We start from the raw sequence: 20,905 nt of genomic DNA, 5'->3' as shown, positions 1-20,905 counted from the left end.
GAAAGAAATACCAAAACCTACTCATAGACTGTGCTTTACCTATGGTGTACCTACTCGTACTAGTCTAGGTAACTTATTAATATTTGTTTAGCTCAATTCCCTCAAGGGATGTTTCAATTCACAGCTGAGGCTTGCAAACTTCTGATATGAATAGCAATCTATATTAAAAATTGTTCCTCATTTCTAGATCTACCCCCTACCAAGGACTACGTTCAGCGCAACGTCTTCCAGCCCATGATCAAGCGAGCTGAATCTGGTCAAAGAGATCAGCTATAATAAAGCAACGAGGCCAGTGCGAACTAGATAGTGTGCCAATATTGCGTGGATAAATACGTGGCCAAGTATCTGCCGGACGATGTGGCTTCGCCAGGATACCACCGGTAACAGGAAGGTAAATCATCTCATAAGATTTAAGAAAATTTAGACTTTAGAAGTCGCGATTATGAGTGTCTAAAAGCATATTCTAATACAACCCTCAGGGGAAGGGGCAGGGGGCGAGAGTCCAAACAGTGAAAATCGGGGGAGGGTTGGGCGGGATGCTCTAAATTTTCGGAATCTGGCCTACAATACGGGAGAAAAATGACGTAGAGCTAACACCGGTTACTGAATGAGACTGAAAAGGCTCCGTGTCTGTTGAGGCACGGAGGCTTAAAACTCCCTGACTTAAAAGACTTAAAACTCCCTGCACTATTGACGTAACTGATTTCTTACCATATGAATGAGGACTTAATGAAAGTTACGAGAATTCCATCAACACGGGGGTGATTGCTCGCTGATTTCAGATTCTGCTGTTGTCCCTGCAGATTCGAGCAACGCCAAGAAAACTATCACACACATCAAGAAGTTCCGTCACAAGTTGCAGAAGCGACTGACACAGCGGGCTATCATTGAGGCGAAAGCTTTGAAGAGACAAGGGGCAGATACTTTACAGGCAATCATGTATATGGCGGATTTGGTGAGTCGCTTTTTCCTATTTTTTTCCGTGTCCGGGTTTCCAGGTTGACCATTTTAAAGCAAATTGTCTTCAATAACCACAGATTCCCTAGATCAAAAAGGAAGGGTACACGGAATTAAAGAAGAGGAAGTCCGGCCGGGGGACGTATGCATCCCCTGACTGACTATTCAATCCGGCTGTCCGAATCTTGGTTGATGATTTTTCTTCTACGACTTCTAGATCCCGAGATAAATCGATTTAAAAAATACCGGTAAATCGTGAACTTTGACGTCACGGCATACGTTCCGGTAGGCGAAGACGTCACATCAAATGCCCCGAGCAAAGCTCCCTCGCAGGCAACGCGTTAATGTATTTGTGCGCAGTTCTTTCTGCTCCTCCGCTAGCGCGCTTGCATAGTGGCGCTACCTAACGGACAAAAAAAAACCACTGCGTAATGTAATAATAAAGGAAGGACGGGCTAAAAAGCGTCGAGTTTAGACTTAAACCTCATTTAGGACTGCTTTATCCACCACTATTTTGTCCATCAATTGTCATCGGGTCTGGCACGTTCCAGTCAACTTTACACACGACTGTTTCTATTGTGAGGTTATGTGACCTGCATACTAGGGTGATAGGGGGACTAATGTGGACTGGCCCGTACAATGTGAACTAGGTCAGTTATACAATACCTACATGTTAAGGAAAGGGTGGGGCGATTGATAAGAACGGTACGGCCCGGTGTAGAGAGCACTTGGAGCTCCTCTGATAACAGGGCTGCCACGCCTCAGCCCCACGAAAGCATTTGAGCTCCTCAAAGGAGAAAAACAAGAAATGGAACAGTCCAGTGGAACAGCTTGTTTCACCTTTAACTGCTACTAAGGTCTTATCGTACCGAAACCGAAGACAAGAAGGACAGGATAGGAGGAAGCCGTTCCGAGATTTCCGAGAACGAACCTTGTCTGCTTAGGATAAACTCCGCCCCGGCGGGAATAGAACCCGCGATCTAGAGCTTCCCAAGTTAACTAGTAACTAGGCTGGCTTTGAAGGAATGGAGGAGTTGCAATTGGGAAAATATTATTAATAAAAGGTCGATTCCTACGTAAAAAGTTGTGAAAGATCCAAATACCTATGAGGTCAAAACTCCGAAAAAGTAACTATTCCTACGTAAAAAGTTGTGAAAAATCCAAATATGTATGAGGTCAAAACTCGGAAGAAGTAACTTTAAAAGGTCGAAAATTCAATTTGTACCTAATTGCCGTTCTAATAGAAAAGTTCGAAGAGTTGTGACGTCAGATTTCACGTCATCCGCGACCATAATCGCGAAATCCGCGAACATAATCGCGAAACCCGCGAACATAATCGCCAAATCCGCGAACATTATCGCGAAATCCGCGAACATAATCGCGAAATCCGCGAGCATAATCGCAAAATCCGCGAACAAAATCGCGAAATCCGCGAACATAATCGCGGAATCCGCGAACATAATCGGCAAATCCGCGAGCATAATCGCGAAATCCGCGAACATAATCGCCAAATCTGCGCACATAATCGGCAAATCCGCGAACATAATCGCCAAATTCGCGAACAAAATTGCCAAATCCGCGAACATAATCACGAAATCCGGGAACATAATCGTGAAATCCGCGAACAAAATCGCCAAATCCGCGACCATAATCGCGAAATCCGCGAACATAATCGCGAAATCACATAGGTACGATATGTACATAGGTACGATAGGTGATAACGAGAATCCAAGGGACCAGCTCATTTTTTTCGTTTAAGGCGGTTTAATACAACATTTTCTTGTTTATAAAGGTTTAGCAAAGTGGAAGAGCAAACTGATGAAAGCATGACAAATTTAAACAAGTTAAGAACAAATTCTGATTTATAGAGGTACCTAATTTTAAAGTTAAAAAACGCGTCCCGAATTTTTTCTGGGACAAAAACGGAAATTCGGGACAAAACGCCCTAAAATGAAAAACTGAACGGGACGCCGGGACACCCCCTGAAATTCGGGACTGTCCCGGCCAATTCGGGACGTTTGGCAAGCCTAGGTATACAGCGTGAAATACCGGCTATTCCTGAATTGCCTTAAAGAAATAAGGAATTTTAATAACAATAATTTTCTAATAGACTCTTGAGTGGTAGGTAAAGCGATGATAACGGCGTGCCGGAGGCGTTCTCTACCCCCTAACCCTTAAAGCTCTATTTTTATGTGGTCAAATAAGTTAGGACAAAAACCCATGCCTGGGCCCTCGGCTGGGATTGAACCCGCACCCTCCTGTTTACCTGGCTAACGCCTTGACCACTACACCACCGAGGGAGGTGCTACCGGCTACTTGTGGACCTGTTAGTTTCTACTGAAGACATGTGACTAGAGGATGAAGTCAGGTTTAGTCCGACTCTAAGGTGTAATCGTCAGTATGGAAAACATTATTTAAATCTAAGTATGTATAGCCAGGTAGTTAAGTACATATGCAGGTAGGTAATACATACAGCTATACATAAGTAGGTAATAAGATTAACAACTTATGTATAGCTCAGCTCTCTCTCTCTCTCTCTCTCTCTCTCTCTCTCTCTCTCTCTCTCTCTCTCTCTCTCTCTCTCTCTCTCTCCTTTCATTTATTCTTTCTCTAGAGATAAAGAAAATTTGATTTAAACAGAAATGTTGTACCTACCTAGGTAATAATAAAGGTCCATTAAAAACCCTCAGTAGGTACATTAAAAAATATTTCACAATGATGGATTAGGTTTTTTTAGGATTTTCCCAGAGGTCAACAAATTCACCGGTTTGACACCGCTTAAATCGTTTAACCCGCTGAACCCGCACTAGGTTTAGACTCCTAGGTACCCAAAGTGAAATGATGACTAGGAGACTAGGTCTCTTTTTCTATTATCTATGCATCGTTCTCTATTTTGTTATCAGCATTTTGAAAGTCGAAAGTTCAGGCCCGCGGAGAGAGCCCTTACAGGGGCCCCCTAAAACCCTTTTCTTTCACTTAAAGGCCATTAGGGTACCTAGGCCCCCTTTTCCCCTAAGGGCCCCCTCATCCGTCTTATCTCTAGGTATAGGCACTAAAGTACCTATTGTATAAATAATCTTTATAGCTGTGTTAAGTAATCAAGTATCACTTGATGATCTAGTGTACATGAAAGTTATCGCCATTCTTTATCTGCGGGGAGTCATTCACGAAAGTTCTTCTTCCTTGAACTTGAACCAATGTCCGACAGGAAGATGAAAGTCGACTCCGAAATTGAAAGAGTTGCATCAGCCTCGTGCTACTTTAGGTCCACCAATTCCCGAAATCCTGCTGGAGCGCTAGAGTTAAGCAACATTAATGGTGGATTTCACCAACGACTTAATGAGAGATTTAACTAATGGGAGAATTTTCAATGATAAAAAAGGTGTTTTTAATGATCCAAACAGAAGTTTTTAAAACTCTGCCTTTTTGGATCACTAAAAACTCTTTTTGGGTCATTAAAAACTCCTTTTTAAAATTATTAAAATATGCTTTTTGTACGATTAAAAATTCTCCCATTAATTAAATCTCTCATTAAGTCGTTGGTGAAATCCACCATGAGCGTGCTTGAATCAGGATGGATAGGTGAATTACTAGCTAAACCGAATAGGTGCACCCTACCTAGGACTGATTGATTTTGTTAAAGAGGTTTGATAGAGGGGAGGCAGGATGGGAGAAAGGTAGCCGTTCCGAGAACGAACCTTGTAATGTTTATGATAAAATCCGCCTAATAGGGCGGGAGTCGAACCCGCGATCTAGCGCTTAAAAGGCGGACGCGCTACCATTTAAGCTAACTAGCCTGGCGATTCTATTTTATTTGCTGCCTGTTTTAAGTGGAAAAAAAATCCAAAGAAATTTCGAGCCACGTTCGAGAAATTTCGAATGACTAACACTGGACGTAAATGACATAAATATGTATCTTCGATGACCAACGGACGATAGGATACCTACCTATATTCTATAATTATATTCAATTTTATTCCACATATAGGTCATAAATTACAACCTTCCTTGGTTCCTTACGTAACTATGAAGAAATCCAAGTTTTATTCTTGAAAATTTTAAAAATTTTCTTTTTTTTTTCAAATACGTACCTATTCCGCAAATGTAATAGAAAGTCGTGTGATGTTCACACCAGATTTTTTATCTGTTGAATGATAACAACTCAACAGCAAACAGACTTAGGCGCATTTCCTCTTTCCTACCTATAGGCATAGGCTATGGGAGGTATCTACCTTGGGCGATGGGCGTTTTCGTAATACATACTGTCAATCCTTGAATTTAAACTGGTGATCCTAGATTAACACGTTTTGAGAGGAGCACTAACTATACTTTAAGACAATAAGTCGGACTTCGAGGTGTAAAGTTCATGTTCTAAGATTTAACTCTTTTAACTCACCCGTTGTTTAGTTTTCCCTTCTTGCTTATTGGTCTTTTGATCAAAATCTTAGTCGAAGTAATCATGTGTAGGTATGCCATAAAGGTCTGGCTAGGGGTAGGGGATGTTAAACAGGGAGGAGAACAGCTAACCCTAACCAAAAGGGTTTTAAAGAATAAGCACAAGTCCTCACGATGGTTGACTGCGATTCAGGACGAGCTAATTAAACATGGCTAGAGACCATCACCCCGGTGTATGGCAGATACAAAAAGATATCTTTTCTTCACTCTGCCAACACCATTCGGCGAAAGCTAAAGCCGCTACAACAATACCAACAACACCCTAATATTCAAGATTAGGGTATATTTTCAACTCTATAATGGATATTTGGTTCTCACACCAAGAATTACAAGAATTCCACATAAGTCATAGAAATACCAATATCCCAAAATCACAGACATGGTAAAGTCCTCACCATTCTAATGGAAATACCTCCTGTTTATGTTGCAGAGATCGAACGACTTACTGGTGATGTTATATCGCAGTGGTCTTCACAAATACAAAGAAATCAACCAAATCCTAGACGAGTTTGTGCAACATGCGTTGAAACTGATTGTAAGTTGATCTCTTTTATTGTGTTGGACGCTTTTCCGCCCACTTTTGAGAGTTTAGCTAGGTATCTAATAAAATCCGAATCCCCAATTCCCACTATAGTGTGATTCCCACGTTCCAAAAGAGAGAAGGAAACTTGATGAAAATGGAGTAGCTTGGTAGGTATAGAGGTACATAAAACCAAATACCTATGTGAGAAAAAATGAGTTTTATTGAAATACCTTTTTTTGTGCCCCTACATCACTTTTGATATTTTAGCTAGGTATCTAATAAAATCCGAATCCCCAATTCCCACTATAGTGTGATTCCCACGTTCCAAAAGAGAGAAGGAAACTTGATGAGAATCGAGTATCTTGGTAGGTACATAAAACCAAATATGTGAGAAAGAATGAGTTTTATTGAAATACCTTGTTTTGCGTCCCTACATCACTTTTGATACTTTAACAAATTGCGTCTCTCCTCTGTCTTCAGGAACGTTTGTCTCAGCATCAATCTCGTCAACATCAACAGCAGAACACTTCGCCCAACAAAGCGATCACCCCGCCACCTACCACAGACAACAAGCACCACGATCACAAACCCCACGAACACAAACCCCACGAACACAAATCCGAAGCCACCAACAATGGACAAAACATCAACAGCAGAACACTTCGCCCAACAAAGCGATCACCCCGCCACCTACCACAGACAACAAGCACCACGATCACAAACCCCACGATCACAAAGCCCACGAACACAAAGCCCACGAACACAAATCCGAAGCCACCAACAATGGACAGAAGGATGAAGTGGATAGCAAATTTGGCAGTGAATCCATCTCAATTCCAACCACCTTAATGATCCTACCAATGTGTTACATCAACTTCATGAAATAATGACGCTCAACACACTTTCTGGACAGTAGTACAGGACAATGGACCATTTTGTACAATGAAAGTTTGTGTTAATATTGAGGCAAAGCTCAAGTCATTGATACAAGGCTGGGGGTCTATCACCTTACATATGCAATTATAACATCTGAGCATGCTTGGAGACTGTTTGGGCATAGTCTCCAAGAATGTTCAAAGGTAATAACCACTTGTAACATGAGGTGGTAGACTCCAGTCATAAAGATTCAATGGACAACCCAAGACGAAAACCCCCGAACATCAGAAACACCACAAGAAGGCGCACCACAGTCCATCGTCACCACACAATCACCAGAAAGAGCACAACAACGGTAGACTGAGTCCACAAAACGGACAGGCCAATGGATCATCCTAAACAGCTTGAAGTTATGTGTATTGTTTGTGTACCTGTATAGTGTGAGATTTTAATTTGGAACTGATTTAGTACTTACTGATTATTGTTTTACTTTTGTTTGATAGAATGCAGACTTTGGGTCTGGAAATGTTGAGGTGTTTCTCCGTTTCATATAACTCAATTGCTCGGAGCACCTACATTTCACAGGTAGCTACAGGAATATTTAGCCTGAAGTCTACAATCTCCTACGATGACCGTATATTCGATACGAGCACAAACTTATTACAAGTATATTACTATCCTACTTTTTAGACCTTATTCGAGCATACAATGTCAATTTTTTGGTGCCCATCTCTGCAGATAATCTAAAAAAATTGGCAAGTCATCGAATCTCAGCGAGTTTGCAATCATCAATAGATCCGAGATTGGATTTGGATACTGAATAGAGCCTCACAGCTAGGCAAATTTTGCACGGTCTCCTCAGAAGATCTCCCATTGTCGCGCCAAATTGAAAAACGAATTTGAATGACTAGAAATATTGAAAGGACCTGCTGAAGACACCATACGAAGTCGTAGAAGAAAAAGAAAAAAATCCGTTGGTCCTCATTTTTCCTGCTCTATGACTTTGAAACATCACCCAAGTAAGCGCAACTGTTCTATTATCGTCGCTAATTAAACCAAACAGTTTAAGATCATTTTGCATGGTAGGTACCTTTTTTTGATAGAGGGATCTGTAACTGTAACCGCTAAGGTCTTATATTCTCGAAAGCAAAGAGAGAAGGAGGATAGGATAGGAGAAACTCTACAATCTCAAAGGTCATTAGGTCACATAGGATTATACACCCGGGAGTTAGCCAACTGTTGAAAATTAGCCATAGGTTGCCTAACCCGTCTTTAAAAAGGCTCAATCCGTAGATCGATCATGCGTCAATCGACATAAAGACTCTTTAATTGTGTCACTGATGCTTTTGAAATGTGAACTGTATTGAGATATTAACTTCCAAATCTGGAACGAACTTATAGGTTTTGAAATCTTTGTCTATTACGATAATTGTTATTGTGATTATCTTGTACGTTGCTAGTAAAGTTCTGGTACGTACGTGACCGTTACTGGTGAAATTAACGAAATAAGCATCTATTTCGGGGTTAATAGTCTCTTGGAGATTACCTTTCAAAGTTTTGTGAATAGTGATAGGGTAAGATCTTTTAGAATTTTAGATAGTTGTGCGAAATAGATATGTGGCTGCTATATTGTGTTAGTATTTATTTCATTGTCTTTGTTGTTTGTGATGTCCAAATTTTGTGCACTACATCAATTGGGCCGAGCATATTAAATTTCTAATACTTTTATAGGTAGGTAGATAGGTCTTGTTTTATTTTTACTTATATTTTATCGTTAAACAAAGCTACCTATTTTAGGCAGGTTAGTTACTCGTATATCGGTAGGTAGATAGGTCTTGTTTTATTTTTACTTATATTTTATCGTTAAACAAAGCTACCTATTTTAGGCAGGTTAGTTACTCGTATATTATAATGCTAATGTAAGGTACCTATTTACTCTCAATTAGTTTTATGTTTTATTTTATCTGTTAGATAATTAATGATGTATAGATATATACCTATTTATTTTTTATACGAAGATCTTTATAATGTAGTTAGACTTATCTGTAAGAAAATAAAAGCTAATACAAAGAAGAATCATTATGTTATTTGGTTATTGTTTTGTCGTAGTTCTTTATCTATAAAATAGATCGATAAGTAGGTATTTTATATTAGTTCATCTGAAAATTTGATCATCATAAAGGATACAAATGAAAAAGGCTTTGCTATTTTTGAGACAACTTTCATCTTTCAGCGCATCATTTTAATTTATTCAACATTTACAAATATATTTACATGTGAAATTTCATAAATTAGAAATATCTATTAATAATTTCTGGAATTAAAAATAAATAAATAAAATAATGGTAAGAGAGTTTTCACAAAATCATTGCACGAACACAATCATTACACACAAGTCAACAACTTTTAGTAAAAGAACTACTAAGGAGCAGAAAGAATTCAGGTGAATGAAGAAGGAAAGATATGAAACGGTGAAAAACTTGGAAATTTCAGATGGCACAGTCATCTTTGAAGAAATAAAAGTTAAAACTAAACAAATCTTCAAAATCACTTTTGGAAAATTTGTTAAATTTCAGATCATAAAACCGTTTTTGAATCCCTACCGGATAACAGTGAGGTTTTGTTCGTAATAACGACAAGTGAAAAATGGGAGTGGAAATATTTTGGTGGGAATATTCATGTGAAAAGTCATGAAGAATACTACAGATGATTAATTGCTTGTCGAAGATTTGGTGAATACCACGATGCCTTATTTAGATTGTCAGCTTTGATCTTCAGACCTTTTAGAGTTCTTCGATAATGTGTTACTGGATAAATATAGAGATATTTATTCAATCTTGAATAATTCTCCCATTTATTCTCTGACAAATTATTGACCTCGTGGTTTCAACCGAAGAACGGATCATTCAAAAACGGTTTCGCGCACATCTACCTAATCTAACTTAAAATAACGTCTTGGAGTTTTTGGTTTGAGATTTGCGATTGGTCTGACTGAGGGTTTATTTTACAAATGAGGTGTTTGTGGGGGATGGAACGGTGAGTTCTATTTGTGGTAGACTGGTACAGCAGCGACCTTGGTTTTTGGTTTGAGATTTGCGATTGGTCTGACTGAGGGTTTATTTTACAAATGAGGTGTTTGTGGGGGATGGAACGGTGAGTTCTATTAGTGGTAGACTGGTACAGCAGCGACCTTAGCGGCGTATGCTGGAGCATAGGCGACTGGAGCAGCGGCGTACTTGGCAACAACTGGGGCAGCCTTCACGACAGCAGCATCCTTGTGGACGACAGCGTTGAATCCGTTGTGTGGGTCAGCGGTGTACTCAACGGTTCTGGTGGAACCATCGGGTTCAACCAGGGAGTAGGATCCTTGGACGACGTCTCCTTGACGGGATTCGTGTTGGCTCTTGTAGTCACCGGTCAGGGAGTCCTTGATGTCGTAGGCGTAGCTGTGAAATGAAACAGGGGTTTGTGTAAGTGAGAGCTCTGTGAAATGGACCAAGGCTTGTTAGGTACAAAACACAAAGTCCGCCACTTGTTTGATAGGCAGCAGGGAGCTTAAAGCCAATAGAAGGCGGGGCATCAAAGCTTCATTTCATATGTTAAAAAATTGCATTTACACAAAAAAAAAAAAAAAACAATGACTCTCGAGAATTGTCCCCAAAAAAACTATCCAGCGTGTTTATTTGGACACTTAATAAAAAAAAGACTACTTATGTGAAATTACAAGTATCGTCAAAGGCTAAAAAGTAGGTAATAGGTACGTTCTGTCGGGCGTTACCTGTAAGATGGGTTGGGGTCGTATTCGGTGTCTACAGCGACTGGGGCGTAGGCCTTGACGGGGGCAGCATAGGCAGCTGGGGCTGGGTAGGCCACTGGAGCAACAGGAGCGTGGTAGGCCACTGGAGCGGGAGCGTAAGCTTTGACTACTGGGGCAGCAGCGTAAGCCACTGGAGCGGGGGCGTAAGCTTTGACTACTGGGGCAGCAGCGTAAGCGACTGGGGCGGGGGCGTAGAGGGGTGGGGCAGCGTAGGAGAGAGCGGCGAAGCACGCCGTCAGGAAGATGACCTGTGGACAGAAGGGAAACGTGTCCTAAGACTCGATTGTCTACTACCTATAGTGTGCGGTGGTGTGAGAGTATGGACTTGCTGGTATGTACTAGGGTAGACTTTAGCTTTAACTGAGCGGCAGTGTAAGTGTGTGTAGTTCATGAAAGAGCTACAGAAGCTGCATTGTTCTCGCATCATACTTCACTCATGTCATTATGTTGAGTGGAAAATTTTCCGTCTGTGGTCCACTCACACCAGTATGTAGGTAACAGACATTAACCAGAGTAAGAGAAGTAGAGAAGTTTCAAACGTACACAAATCTGAGAATCCCAGAATCACATTCATTATACAAAGAACTAAATTGGTAATAAATAAAATGAGAATCCAGTTTTTTAATGTGTTAAACTGGATGCAACAAGATGCAAGTTCAAATTCTTTGTGATGGTGATGTAATTTCTCCTTTCTCAAGTTCATCTCTGAAATGTGCCTCATTTTTCAAGAACCAATTAAAATAAACTACTCGGAGGCCATCCTAGATCAAGGCTACAGCCGGGCCTATAAAAGGAACTCTTGAACTATTTAACCATCTCATCGAACCTGATATATCCTTAGGATGAGAGCTTATGTAACACCTATGGGCCTGGGTCAGAAGAACATCAAGGCTAAGCTAGGGACATGCTCCATAGAATACAGAATGAACCATATTATCCTACTTAATATCGAAGATAAATTAAACCATCCTCAATGCAAACATCTCAATACATCGTCCATCTTCAATGTTGCTTATATTGTTTCCGACGAGCTTGGTACGTGTTTGAGATATAAAAACCTTCAGAAGCTACAACCATCCATAGGGAAGGTCAGATGTATGTGTGGTATGGACATAACGCATTGTTAGCCTTAGTCTTTGTCCATCAAACAATACCATTGACCGAAAACGGGAGAGAAATCAATCCAAACTTGATTTGAAGGAGTTTTGCCTTTTAAATCAAATCAACAGTTATGGTGAGAAGAAAAAGATTGATGCGGCATTTTTGTAGGTGGTGCGTCTTTTAGTTCTTATATGGTTTCAGAGTTGCTGTTGCTTCTGGTTTACCACCGTCCATAACAAAAGCAGTAGAAACATGCTAACGAAACAATCAAAACCAGCTGTCTTTCCCTTTTCTGATGACAAAAGCTAAAAGCTCAGTAGGTACTGTCAATAACTGTTCTAAGGTACCTACCTTACTTGATGAATTTAAGTTCAGTGTAGTGGCATACAAGCAGACAAACAAGATCCAAGAGTGCCATTAATCATTACAATATCATCATGAACAGACATTAAAATGTGGCCAACTTGCGAAACGTATTTTTGGTACAGGTACACAGGTAGGTATAACAATAAAATTCAATTCGACTCGAAACCCAATTTAAAATTATTGCACACGTATTATTGTAGCCAACACTTGTTTCGAAATTCAATTCAACTTTATCGCCCTCTTTATGATTTAAAATTCTTGGCATAAAATTCGGAATGACGTAAGAACGTCCTATGTTATGACATGTCCGAGACTGACTGACTGAGGATTAACACATTAATATAATATTAATGAATATGACAATAGGTATCTAGGTATACATATGCATACTAAAGCCAATCAGATAAGGATGAAGTGGATAGCAAATTTGGCAGTGAATCCATCTCAATTCCAACCACCTTAATGATCCTACCAATGTGTTACATCAACTTCAAGAAATAATGACGCTCAACACACTTTCTGGACAGTAGTACAGGACAATGGACCATTTTGTACAATGAAAGTTTGTGTTATATTGAGGCAAAGCTCAAGTCATTGATACAAGGCTGGGGGTCTATCACCTCACATATGCGATTGTAACATCTGAGCATATACTTGGAGACTGTTTGGGCATAGTCTCCAAGAATGTTCAAAGGTAATAACCACTTGTAACATGAGGTGGTAGACTCCAGTCATAAAGATTTACTCCACAATCTCTTGGTTTAACATGAGGTGGTAGACTCCATGCAGTCATAAAGATTTACCCATTGTTTTAAAAGGTTTTTCTTCGCTAATATTACCTCACAAAGTCTCGAGTTTATAACTCAATGAAAGGGCTTTTTAGTCCATCGACGAAATTATTGCGAAAAATCATATGTGCAAACCTCTTTATGGAACGGAACTTGGAGGACAACAAATCGGTGTGTATTCACCTTGGCCTGACAATGACAATACATAAGGATGTGAAACTTCAGAAGGAGCAAGTGCTGCAAGTGTTTCATCAGGTGTTTCACTAACATAATTACCTTATGGTATCTGTATCATTCTATCATTCTAATCAGAGTATTTATGTTAGTATCTGTAATCTGTAGGTACCTATTTACCTATAAAGCTATCTCTCTTAAATCGAAGCCAACAACTTTACCTACACAATTGTTATTCCGGAAATGTGTTTTTCATGCGCTCCAAAGCCCCTTCTGTTGTCTTGTTTAACCGTCACAACTCACATGAAGAGTGCTTCTAGTCTCTCCAATACCGCTCTAGTCTTGTTTTTTAACGTCTATCAGATAGGGGACAGTCCATAATATACTCCAGTCAAGTGAAGACCATGTCGAGAAATATGTACGAGCATACAATGTCAATTTTTTGGTGCCCATCTCTGCAGATAATCTAAAAAAATTGGCAAGTCATCGAAGCTCAGCGAGTTTGCAATCATCAATAGATCCGAGATTGGATTTGGATACTGAATAGAGCCTCACAGCCAGGCAAATTTTGCACGGTCTCCTCAGAAGATCTCCCATTGTCGCGCCAAATTGAAAAACGAATTTGAATGACCAGAAATATTGAAAGGACCTGCTGAAGACACCATATATTCTATTGAATGAGCTGATCAACATGTGAGGAATTGAGAAGACATTGACCCTGATGAAAATCGTGTGTAAGATTGGTGAGATTTTCTCGTCCTGGATTACTTGCAAAAATCGCTAAATCGGACTTCTTTTACAGGACAAAAATCGGAGCTACCTATGAAAAATTCGGTCTATTGGATTTATTTATTGAACGAATGAACTGAGTTCAAAATCTTATTCATTTTTCCTTTACATAGTTTCTCTGTTTGTTTCACCCTAACTCCCAAAAGGTTTGTCAGATTTTGATAAAATTTGTGTATCCACATGAAATTTGTTGGATTTTGGGCCCGATAAGTCCACTGGGGCTCTCACAGTGGCCAATTTTCTAGTTCGATTGTTGGATGAGCCTCAGGAAGAGGAGAGGAAAAATTAACTTTGTCTCTGAAGAAGAGTGGAGGTTTCCTAAACATCCGCCTCTTTAGTACGGATTTATTAGATATAGGATTACAATCCACGATTCCACGAATTTTCAGTATTATGAGTCACCCCCGGGCGGGAATCGAACCTGCGGCCTAGCGCTTACAAGGCAGACGCACTACCAACTAAGCTAACTAGGCTGGCTGGACTTCTTTTACAGGACAAAAATCGGAGTTACCTATGAAAAATTCGGTCTATTGGATTTATTTATTGAACGAATGAACTGAGTTCAAAATCTTATTCATTTTTCCTTTACATAGTTTCTCTGTTTGTTTCACCCTAACTCCCAAAAGGTTTGTCAGATTTTGATAAAATTTGTGTATCCACATGAAATTTGTTGAATTTTGGGCCCGATAAGTCCACTGGGGCCCTCGCAATGGCCACTTTTCTAGTTCGATTGTTGGATGAGCCTCAGGAAGAGGAGAGGAAAAATTAACTTTGTCACTGAAGAAGAGTTGAGATTTCCTAAACATCCGCCTCTTTAGTACGGATTTATTAGATATAGGATTACAATCCAAGAATTTTCAGTATTATGAGTCACCGTTTACACTCTAGACTACTTGCTAGACAAACACATAACACTCATAAAACACTGCTCTTATAAGTTATTAGGTATTATTACCTACTGCATAAACTCATTTGAATAATGCCCAAGGCAAACACGAGGTAGAACTCTTTGACCGATGACAAGTTCAATGTAATACCTGCTATATTTAATATCAGTCGTATACACACTTCCTTACAGAGAAATTTGATCCTGGAAATTTACTATATTATACCTAGGTCTATACCCTTTGCAAGATTTATTGCCTAACCAATTTCTTTTTGTAACAGATTTTCTTTCCAAAAAGTTCCACGATAATTTTCAGTATCATCATAATCAGTAATGATTATCATATTGATCATTACTGATTTTGTGAGCTGAGGGTATTTTTCGTTTTCCTATTAGCCCTCGATCCCCTCCAAAAAGGAACTAGGAAAAATGAGGTGTAGTAGACAAGAATAGCACACACTATTTATGTCTATACCCTTTGCAAGATTTATTGCCTACCCAATTTCTTTTTGTAACAGATTTTCTTTCCAAAAAGTTCCACGATAATTTTCAGTACCTATCATTATAATCAGTAATGATTATCATATTGATCATTACTGATTTTGTGAGCTGAGGGTATTTTTCGTTTTCTTATTAGCCCTCGTTTTGCCTGAGATCCCCTCCAAAAAGGAACTAGGAAAAAGGAGGTGTATTAGACAAGAATAGCACACACTATTTACATAGGATAGACAAGAATAGAATTCGTAAACAGATTATATACAGCGTTGTGTTGCGAGAAGGATAGATCATACAAGGATTAGTTTGATCAGTTTGATGAACACCAGTGGACAGGGTGGTTAGAAATCGGTGGAGTAGGTGGTAAAGTCCGTCTGTTGAGTCTAGTGTCCTTCAGTTCAGTCAGGATGATTAACCCATTTGGGCTTCCAAAAAGACAAAGAGAAGATTACCCATCAGCCATCAGTTTAAGCCCAATTTCTAAGGCCAGCCACTATCAGGTAGACCTGACAGGTACGCCTGAACAGTTCCGCCTGTCAGGTCTACTTGATAGTGAGTGGCCGGGATAACTGTGAAATCAGGTTATGCTCCAATTAACTGCAGTAAAATATTCAGACGGGCTTCTATGGCAGACTGGTTGCCTCGTGATGGAAGTATTGGAAGTTTGTCTTTCCCGTCGGACATGATTACAAATAGGTCAAATTTAGAAACTAGTAGGGACCCACTCAACTATGGGAAATTGGGAACTTGATTGATAATTAATATCAATGAAGTGGCTACAGATTTTCGTTGCGTAATGCGTACCCTTTTTCTTTAGATATCTGTCCTGTCCGCTTCAAATTTCGAATTTAGTCTATTACCATGCGGGTCTGGATGAACCCGGGGGAGTTACACTGTCAAAATATACTCCAGTACATTATGGAATGGTTCAAAAGCATGTAGACTCTCATGTTGATGCCCTACTAATCTTTTAAGTCATTAAAGAGACTTCGCTGCCCTAATCACTAGTACATACTTCGTATCAGCACTAAAAAACTGAAGAATACCACCTACAGAGATAGAAACCATTGCAGCTTTACCCAAATTTCGTCTACAAGAATATCACAAACAATGCACTCTGTTAAAAAAAGAAGGTATAGAGGAAGAGGCACAAAAAAAGTCACAGAACTTGAAAAAACTAAAAGTCGGTATCGGTATACATAGGTGTCTTACTGTCTCAAACTTTGAAAGATACTTGTAAAGATGTAAAGAGAGAAAATCAATGGAAACAAACACTAGAGGGAAAAATAAAATCAAAATGGACCGAAAACCAACACTGAAAAAAAAAAAAATAATAATAATAAAAAAAATCGAATTAGGCACCGAAAAAAATACGAAGCTAAAAAAGATCGTAAAATTATAAGACTGAAAAATTTACCTTGAATGCCATTTTAGATAAGTTTTGCTTGTACTACTGACTCACTGAAATCACAAACAGGTACTGATGAATGGTGTGATGGTTTGGTGAGTATTTATATGGACGCCCTACTCCCGAGATCACCCCCATTACACTCCCTCACACATGGACCTTGGCAAGGTCATTGGGCTTTATCCAATATGTGTGATAATGGTCTTATTATTTTGAGCTTACGATTATTCTAATCAATTGTATTGTTTGATCCTGATCAAATGGGGATGGCAGCTAAGTACAATATTATTTGTTCTTTAGGTAGGTAAGTTGGTACACAAAAGGAAGGTAGGCAGGTCCTATAGATTTTCTTTTTACGTGATGTGGCTTTGCTTTTGTTTCCAGAAAATAGAATTCTTTTGGAGTTTGGGATTTGTGAGGTACATACTCTCTAGGTGTTGTTTATAAAACTTCCCTGACGTAAAAAAACTTTTGAGTATTTTCATTCCAAAAATTTCTGACCTAGCTACCAGCTATCCTTCAGCCTTTAAGATAACTAGATGGTCGCAATACTTTGACACCACAGCAACAGTTATAATGGTTATGCATTGTTTTAAAAGGTTTTTCTTCGCTAATATTACCTCACAAAGTCTCGAGTTTATAACTCAATGAAAGGGCTTTTTAGTCCATCGACAAAAGTACCTGGGAACCCTTGCGAAAAATCATGTATGCATTGTTTTAAAAGGTTTTTCTTCGCTAATATTACCTCACAAAGTCTCGAGTTTATAACTCAATGAAAGGGCTTTTTAGTCCATTGACGAACGTACCTGGGAACCCTTGCGAAAAATCCTATGTACAAACCTCTTTATGGAACGGAACTTGGAGGACAACAAATCGGTGTGTACCTATTCAGTATTCACCTTGACCTGCCAATGACAATACATAAGGATGTGAAACTTCAGAGGGAGCAAGCGTTTCATCAGGTGTTTCACTAACATAATTACCTTATGGTATCTGTATCATTCTAATCAGAGTATTTATGTTAGTATCAAAATTAAAAATTTAAAAGACAATTTCGGAACTTGGAGGACAACAAATCGGTGTGTATTCACCTTGGCCTGACAATGACAATACATAAGGATGTGAAACTTCAGAAGGAGCAAGCGTTTCATCAGGTGTTTCACTAACATAATTACCTTATGGTATCTGGATCATTCTTCAGAGTATTAAATTTATGTTAGTATCTGTAATCTGTAGGTACCTATTTACCTATAAAGCTATCACTCTTAAATCGAAGTACATATTTACTTATTTAGAGTATCTGCAATTCTGTATCAATCTCTAAATCAAAGTATTTAGCGATCCTGTGATTGGTGTGTCAAGGAGTTCATGTTTGAGTCTGGATTTCTTGGAAATGATGATTGGATAATTGTGAGATAATAATAAGTGCAATCAATATATGTAAGTATAAAGAAGACAATTCCATAAGTCAATAAACCTTGAAAATTTTCAATACCTAATCCGAAGAAGTTTTTTGGCAGCCTCTAGTTAGCTTAGTTGGTAGCTCGTCTACCTTGTAAGGGCTATAGGACGCGGGTTCGATTCGCACTCTAGGCGTATTTTATCCTGAACGGTACATTCTCCGAGCATTTTGGGAAGAAAAGAAAAGAAGAAGAAGAAGTGGATAAGAGACGATCTTCTTCCGGTGGATCACAAACAACACAACACCTCCATCGTTGGTGGAGAAAAGTAAACCAATTGATTGGACCATTTCACAAGAGCTCATTGTTTCATAGATACCTATCCACTAAAGCTACCTATCCTGTCTTCCTTCTCTCTTCGATTTCGGGACGATAAGACCATAGCAGTTACAGTTCCCTCTGTCAAACCTCTTTTTTAAAAAAGAAGCTTTTTTGGCAGCCTCTATAGTTAGCTTAGTTGGTAGGTTCGATTCGCACTCCAGGCGGATTTTATCCTGAACGGTACATTCTCCGAGCATTTTGGGAAGAAAAGAAGAAGAAGAAGAAAGAAAAAAAATGGATAAGAGGCGATCTTCTTCCGGTGGATCATAAACAAGAGGCACAACACCTCCGTCGTTGGTGGAGAGAAGCGGACCAATTGGACCATTTCACAAGAGCTCATTGTTTCATAGATACCTATCCACTAAAGCTTAATCCACTTCATCCACTAAAGTTTAGTGGATGCTAAATCTTAATCTTCATGACTCACTCCTCCACATTTAAGGGCTATAGGACGCGGGTTCGATTCGCACTCTAGGCGTATTTTATCCTGAACGGTACATTCTCCGAGCATTTTGGGAAGAAAAGAAGAAGAAGAAGAAAGAAAAAAAAAATGGATAAGAGGCGATCTTCTTCCGGTGGATCACAAACAAGAGGCACAACACCTCCATCGTTGGTGGAGAAAAGCAAACCAATTGGACCATTTCACAAGAGCTCATTGTTTCATAGATACCTATCCACTAAAGCTAAATCCACTTCATCCACTAAAGTTTAGTGGATGCTAAATCTTAATCCACTAATCTTCATGACTCACTCCTCCACATTCAACTTAAGATTCGACTCACACGGCATCGCCTCAGACAGATAACGAAATCAAGAGAGTGAAATTCAAACCACCCCAAATACGTCCAAAGTCCACATTACAATGAGAGTGTGATGCAATTCAGATTCAATACTGCACAATTATCACTAGGTCTCTTTGACTATGGGTAGTTCCACCCGAATACATACAGGGTGGCCGAAAGTTGATGTACACAGGTGATTTATTGGCTTGAAATGCTCTGTGACCAGGGGCCCCCAAATGCTCTCAATTTGACCTACAGGGGTTCTCATTATTTATGGCGAAGAGAAGAAATGGAGCAGTTGCAAATGGGTAAAAATTATTAATAAATGGTTGATTCCTACGTAAAAAAGTAGTGAAAAATCCAAATCTGATGTCAAAACTCAGAAAAAGTAACTTTAAAAGGTCGAAAATTCAATTTTCAATAGCCGTTCTAATTAAAAAGTTCAAATAGTTGTGACGTCAGATTTAACGTCAAAATGCGCAGAAACGCTTGCGCACAAACAAACGAAGCGGGATTCATAAATTATGACGTCATCGCCTACGGGAGCGTATGCTGTGACGTCAAAGTTCACGATTTACCGGTATTTTTTTAATCGATTTATCTCGGGATCTAGAAGTCGTAGAAGAAAAAGAAAAAAATCCGTTGGTCCTCATTTTTCCTGCTCTATGACTTTGAAACATCACCCAAGTAAGCGCAACTGTTCTATTATCGTCGCTAATTAAACCAAACAGTTTAAGATCATTTTGCATGGTAGGTACCTTTTTTTGATAGAGGGATCTGTAACTGTAACCGCTAAGGTCTTATATTCTCGAAAGCAAAGAGAGAAGGAGGATAGGATAGGAGAAACCCGAGAACGAACCTTATCCGTTCAGGATAAAATCTGCCCCGGGGGGGAATCGAACCCACGACCTAGCGCTTACAAGGCAAACACGGTACCAACCAAGCTAACTAGGCTGGCTAGTCTGGCTACCTATTCTAGAAAATATCTACTTTTCAGAGGAGTAGCATTAAAGGAGGAGAGCTAAAGCAAAAAAAAAAAAAAAAAGGTCAGGTATCCCCGTATGTATTAACCCAAAAATCGCGCTCAATTTTGGTACGTCAACTTCTGGACACCCTGTATATACACACGCCTGACCCAGTGCCATTGAAACCAGACGTCCATAGGATAGACAAGAATAGAATTCGTAAACAGATTATATACAGCGTTGTGTTACAAGAAGGATAGATCATACAAGGATTAGTTTGATGAACATCAGTGGACAGGGTGGTTAGAAATCGGTGGAGTAGGTGGTAAAGCCCGTCAGTTGAGTCTAGTGTCCTTCAGTTCAGTCAGGATGATTAACCCATTTGGGCTTCCAACAAGCAGGGTCCGTCCCTCCGGGAATTTTTCAGCCCGTAGTGATTAGAGAAAATCAGTACCTATATGTACCTACCTAATTTGTTTAATATTCAGTTTATTATTATTATTATTCTTGATTTGATTTTTTGATTTTACTTTCATGTATTGTTTGTGTACCTGTATAGTGTGAGATTTTAATTTGGAACTGATTTAGTACTTACTGATTATTGTTTTACTTTTTTTTGATAGTATGCAGACTTTGGGTCTGGAAATGTTGAGGTGTTTCTCCATTTCATATAACTCAATTGCTCGGAGCACCTACATTTCACAGGTAGCTACAGGAATATTTAGCCTGAAGTCTACAATCT

General features: G+C 39.3%; 3 protein-coding genes and 2 long non-coding RNA genes across 7 annotated transcripts in view; 3 read left to right on the top strand and 2 right to left on the bottom strand.

Annotated features, from left to right (window-relative positions):
* LOC103519425 overlaps window positions 1-1,118 on the top strand; it is a 6,439-nt gene extending 5,321 nt beyond the window's left edge. Inside the window, exons 2-4 of the mRNA XM_008484512.1 lie at window positions 188-256; window positions 804-955; window positions 1,047-1,118. Of these exons, the coding sequence (XP_008482734.1) occupies window positions 188-256; window positions 804-955; window positions 1,047-1,118 (293 nt within the window). The remainder of the gene's footprint in view (window positions 1-187; window positions 257-803; window positions 956-1,046) is intronic.
* Window positions 1,119-5,808: 4,690 nt separating this feature from the next.
* LOC103519423 (histidine-rich glycoprotein-like) lies at window positions 5,809-7,408 on the top strand. Of its 3 annotated transcripts, none has more exons than XM_008484509.3 (4): window positions 5,809-5,947; window positions 6,416-6,446; window positions 6,581-6,716; window positions 7,063-7,408. In XM_008484509.3, exons 1-4 carry the CDS (start codon window positions 5,834-5,836, stop codon window positions 7,208-7,210), a joined length of 429 nt encoding a protein of 142 aa, XP_008482731.1. In that variant the 5' UTR covers window positions 5,809-5,833; the 3' UTR covers window positions 7,211-7,408. The 3 variants fall into 3 exon arrangements, with proteins under 3 accessions (XP_008482731.1, XP_008482730.1, XP_026686737.1); XM_008484508.3 differs by having other exon boundaries at window positions 6,581-6,725; window positions 7,072-7,408; XM_026830936.1 differs by lacking the exon at window positions 6,581-6,716 and having other exon boundaries at window positions 5,812-5,947; window positions 6,416-6,567.
* On the bottom strand, window positions 7,097-20,899 carry LOC113471634. Its single transcript, XR_003394260.1, has 2 exons — window positions 20,715-20,899; window positions 7,097-7,242 (listed from the first exon to the last, which is right to left on the bottom strand). It is a non-coding gene; the product is annotated as an uncharacterized LOC113471634 (long non-coding RNA).
* On the top strand, window positions 8,479-8,898 carry LOC108253717. Its single transcript, XR_001809807.2, has 2 exons — window positions 8,479-8,546; window positions 8,636-8,898. It is a non-coding gene; the product is annotated as an uncharacterized LOC108253717 (long non-coding RNA).
* LOC103519424 (cuticle protein 7-like) lies at window positions 9,076-16,705 on the bottom strand. Its single transcript, XM_008484511.3, has 4 exons — window positions 16,645-16,705; window positions 10,590-10,876; window positions 10,002-10,257; window positions 9,076-9,884 (listed from the first exon to the last, which is right to left on the bottom strand). The coding sequence occupies exons 1-4, from the start codon at window positions 16,654-16,656 to the stop codon at window positions 9,855-9,857; spliced, it is 585 nt and encodes a 194-aa protein (XP_008482733.1). The 5' UTR covers window positions 16,657-16,705; the 3' UTR covers window positions 9,076-9,854.
* Window positions 20,900-20,905: the final 6 nt, after the last annotated feature.

The sequence above is a fragment of the Diaphorina citri genome, unplaced genomic scaffold (genome assembly GCF_000475195.1).
Source record: "Diaphorina citri unplaced genomic scaffold, Diaci psyllid genome assembly version 1.1 scaffold2722, whole genome shotgun sequence".
Taxonomy (NCBI): domain Eukaryota; kingdom Metazoa; phylum Arthropoda; class Insecta; order Hemiptera; family Psyllidae; genus Diaphorina; species Diaphorina citri.
The sequence above is the reverse complement of the archived record's forward strand: the minus strand, read 5'-3'. Positions and strand labels throughout refer to the sequence as shown.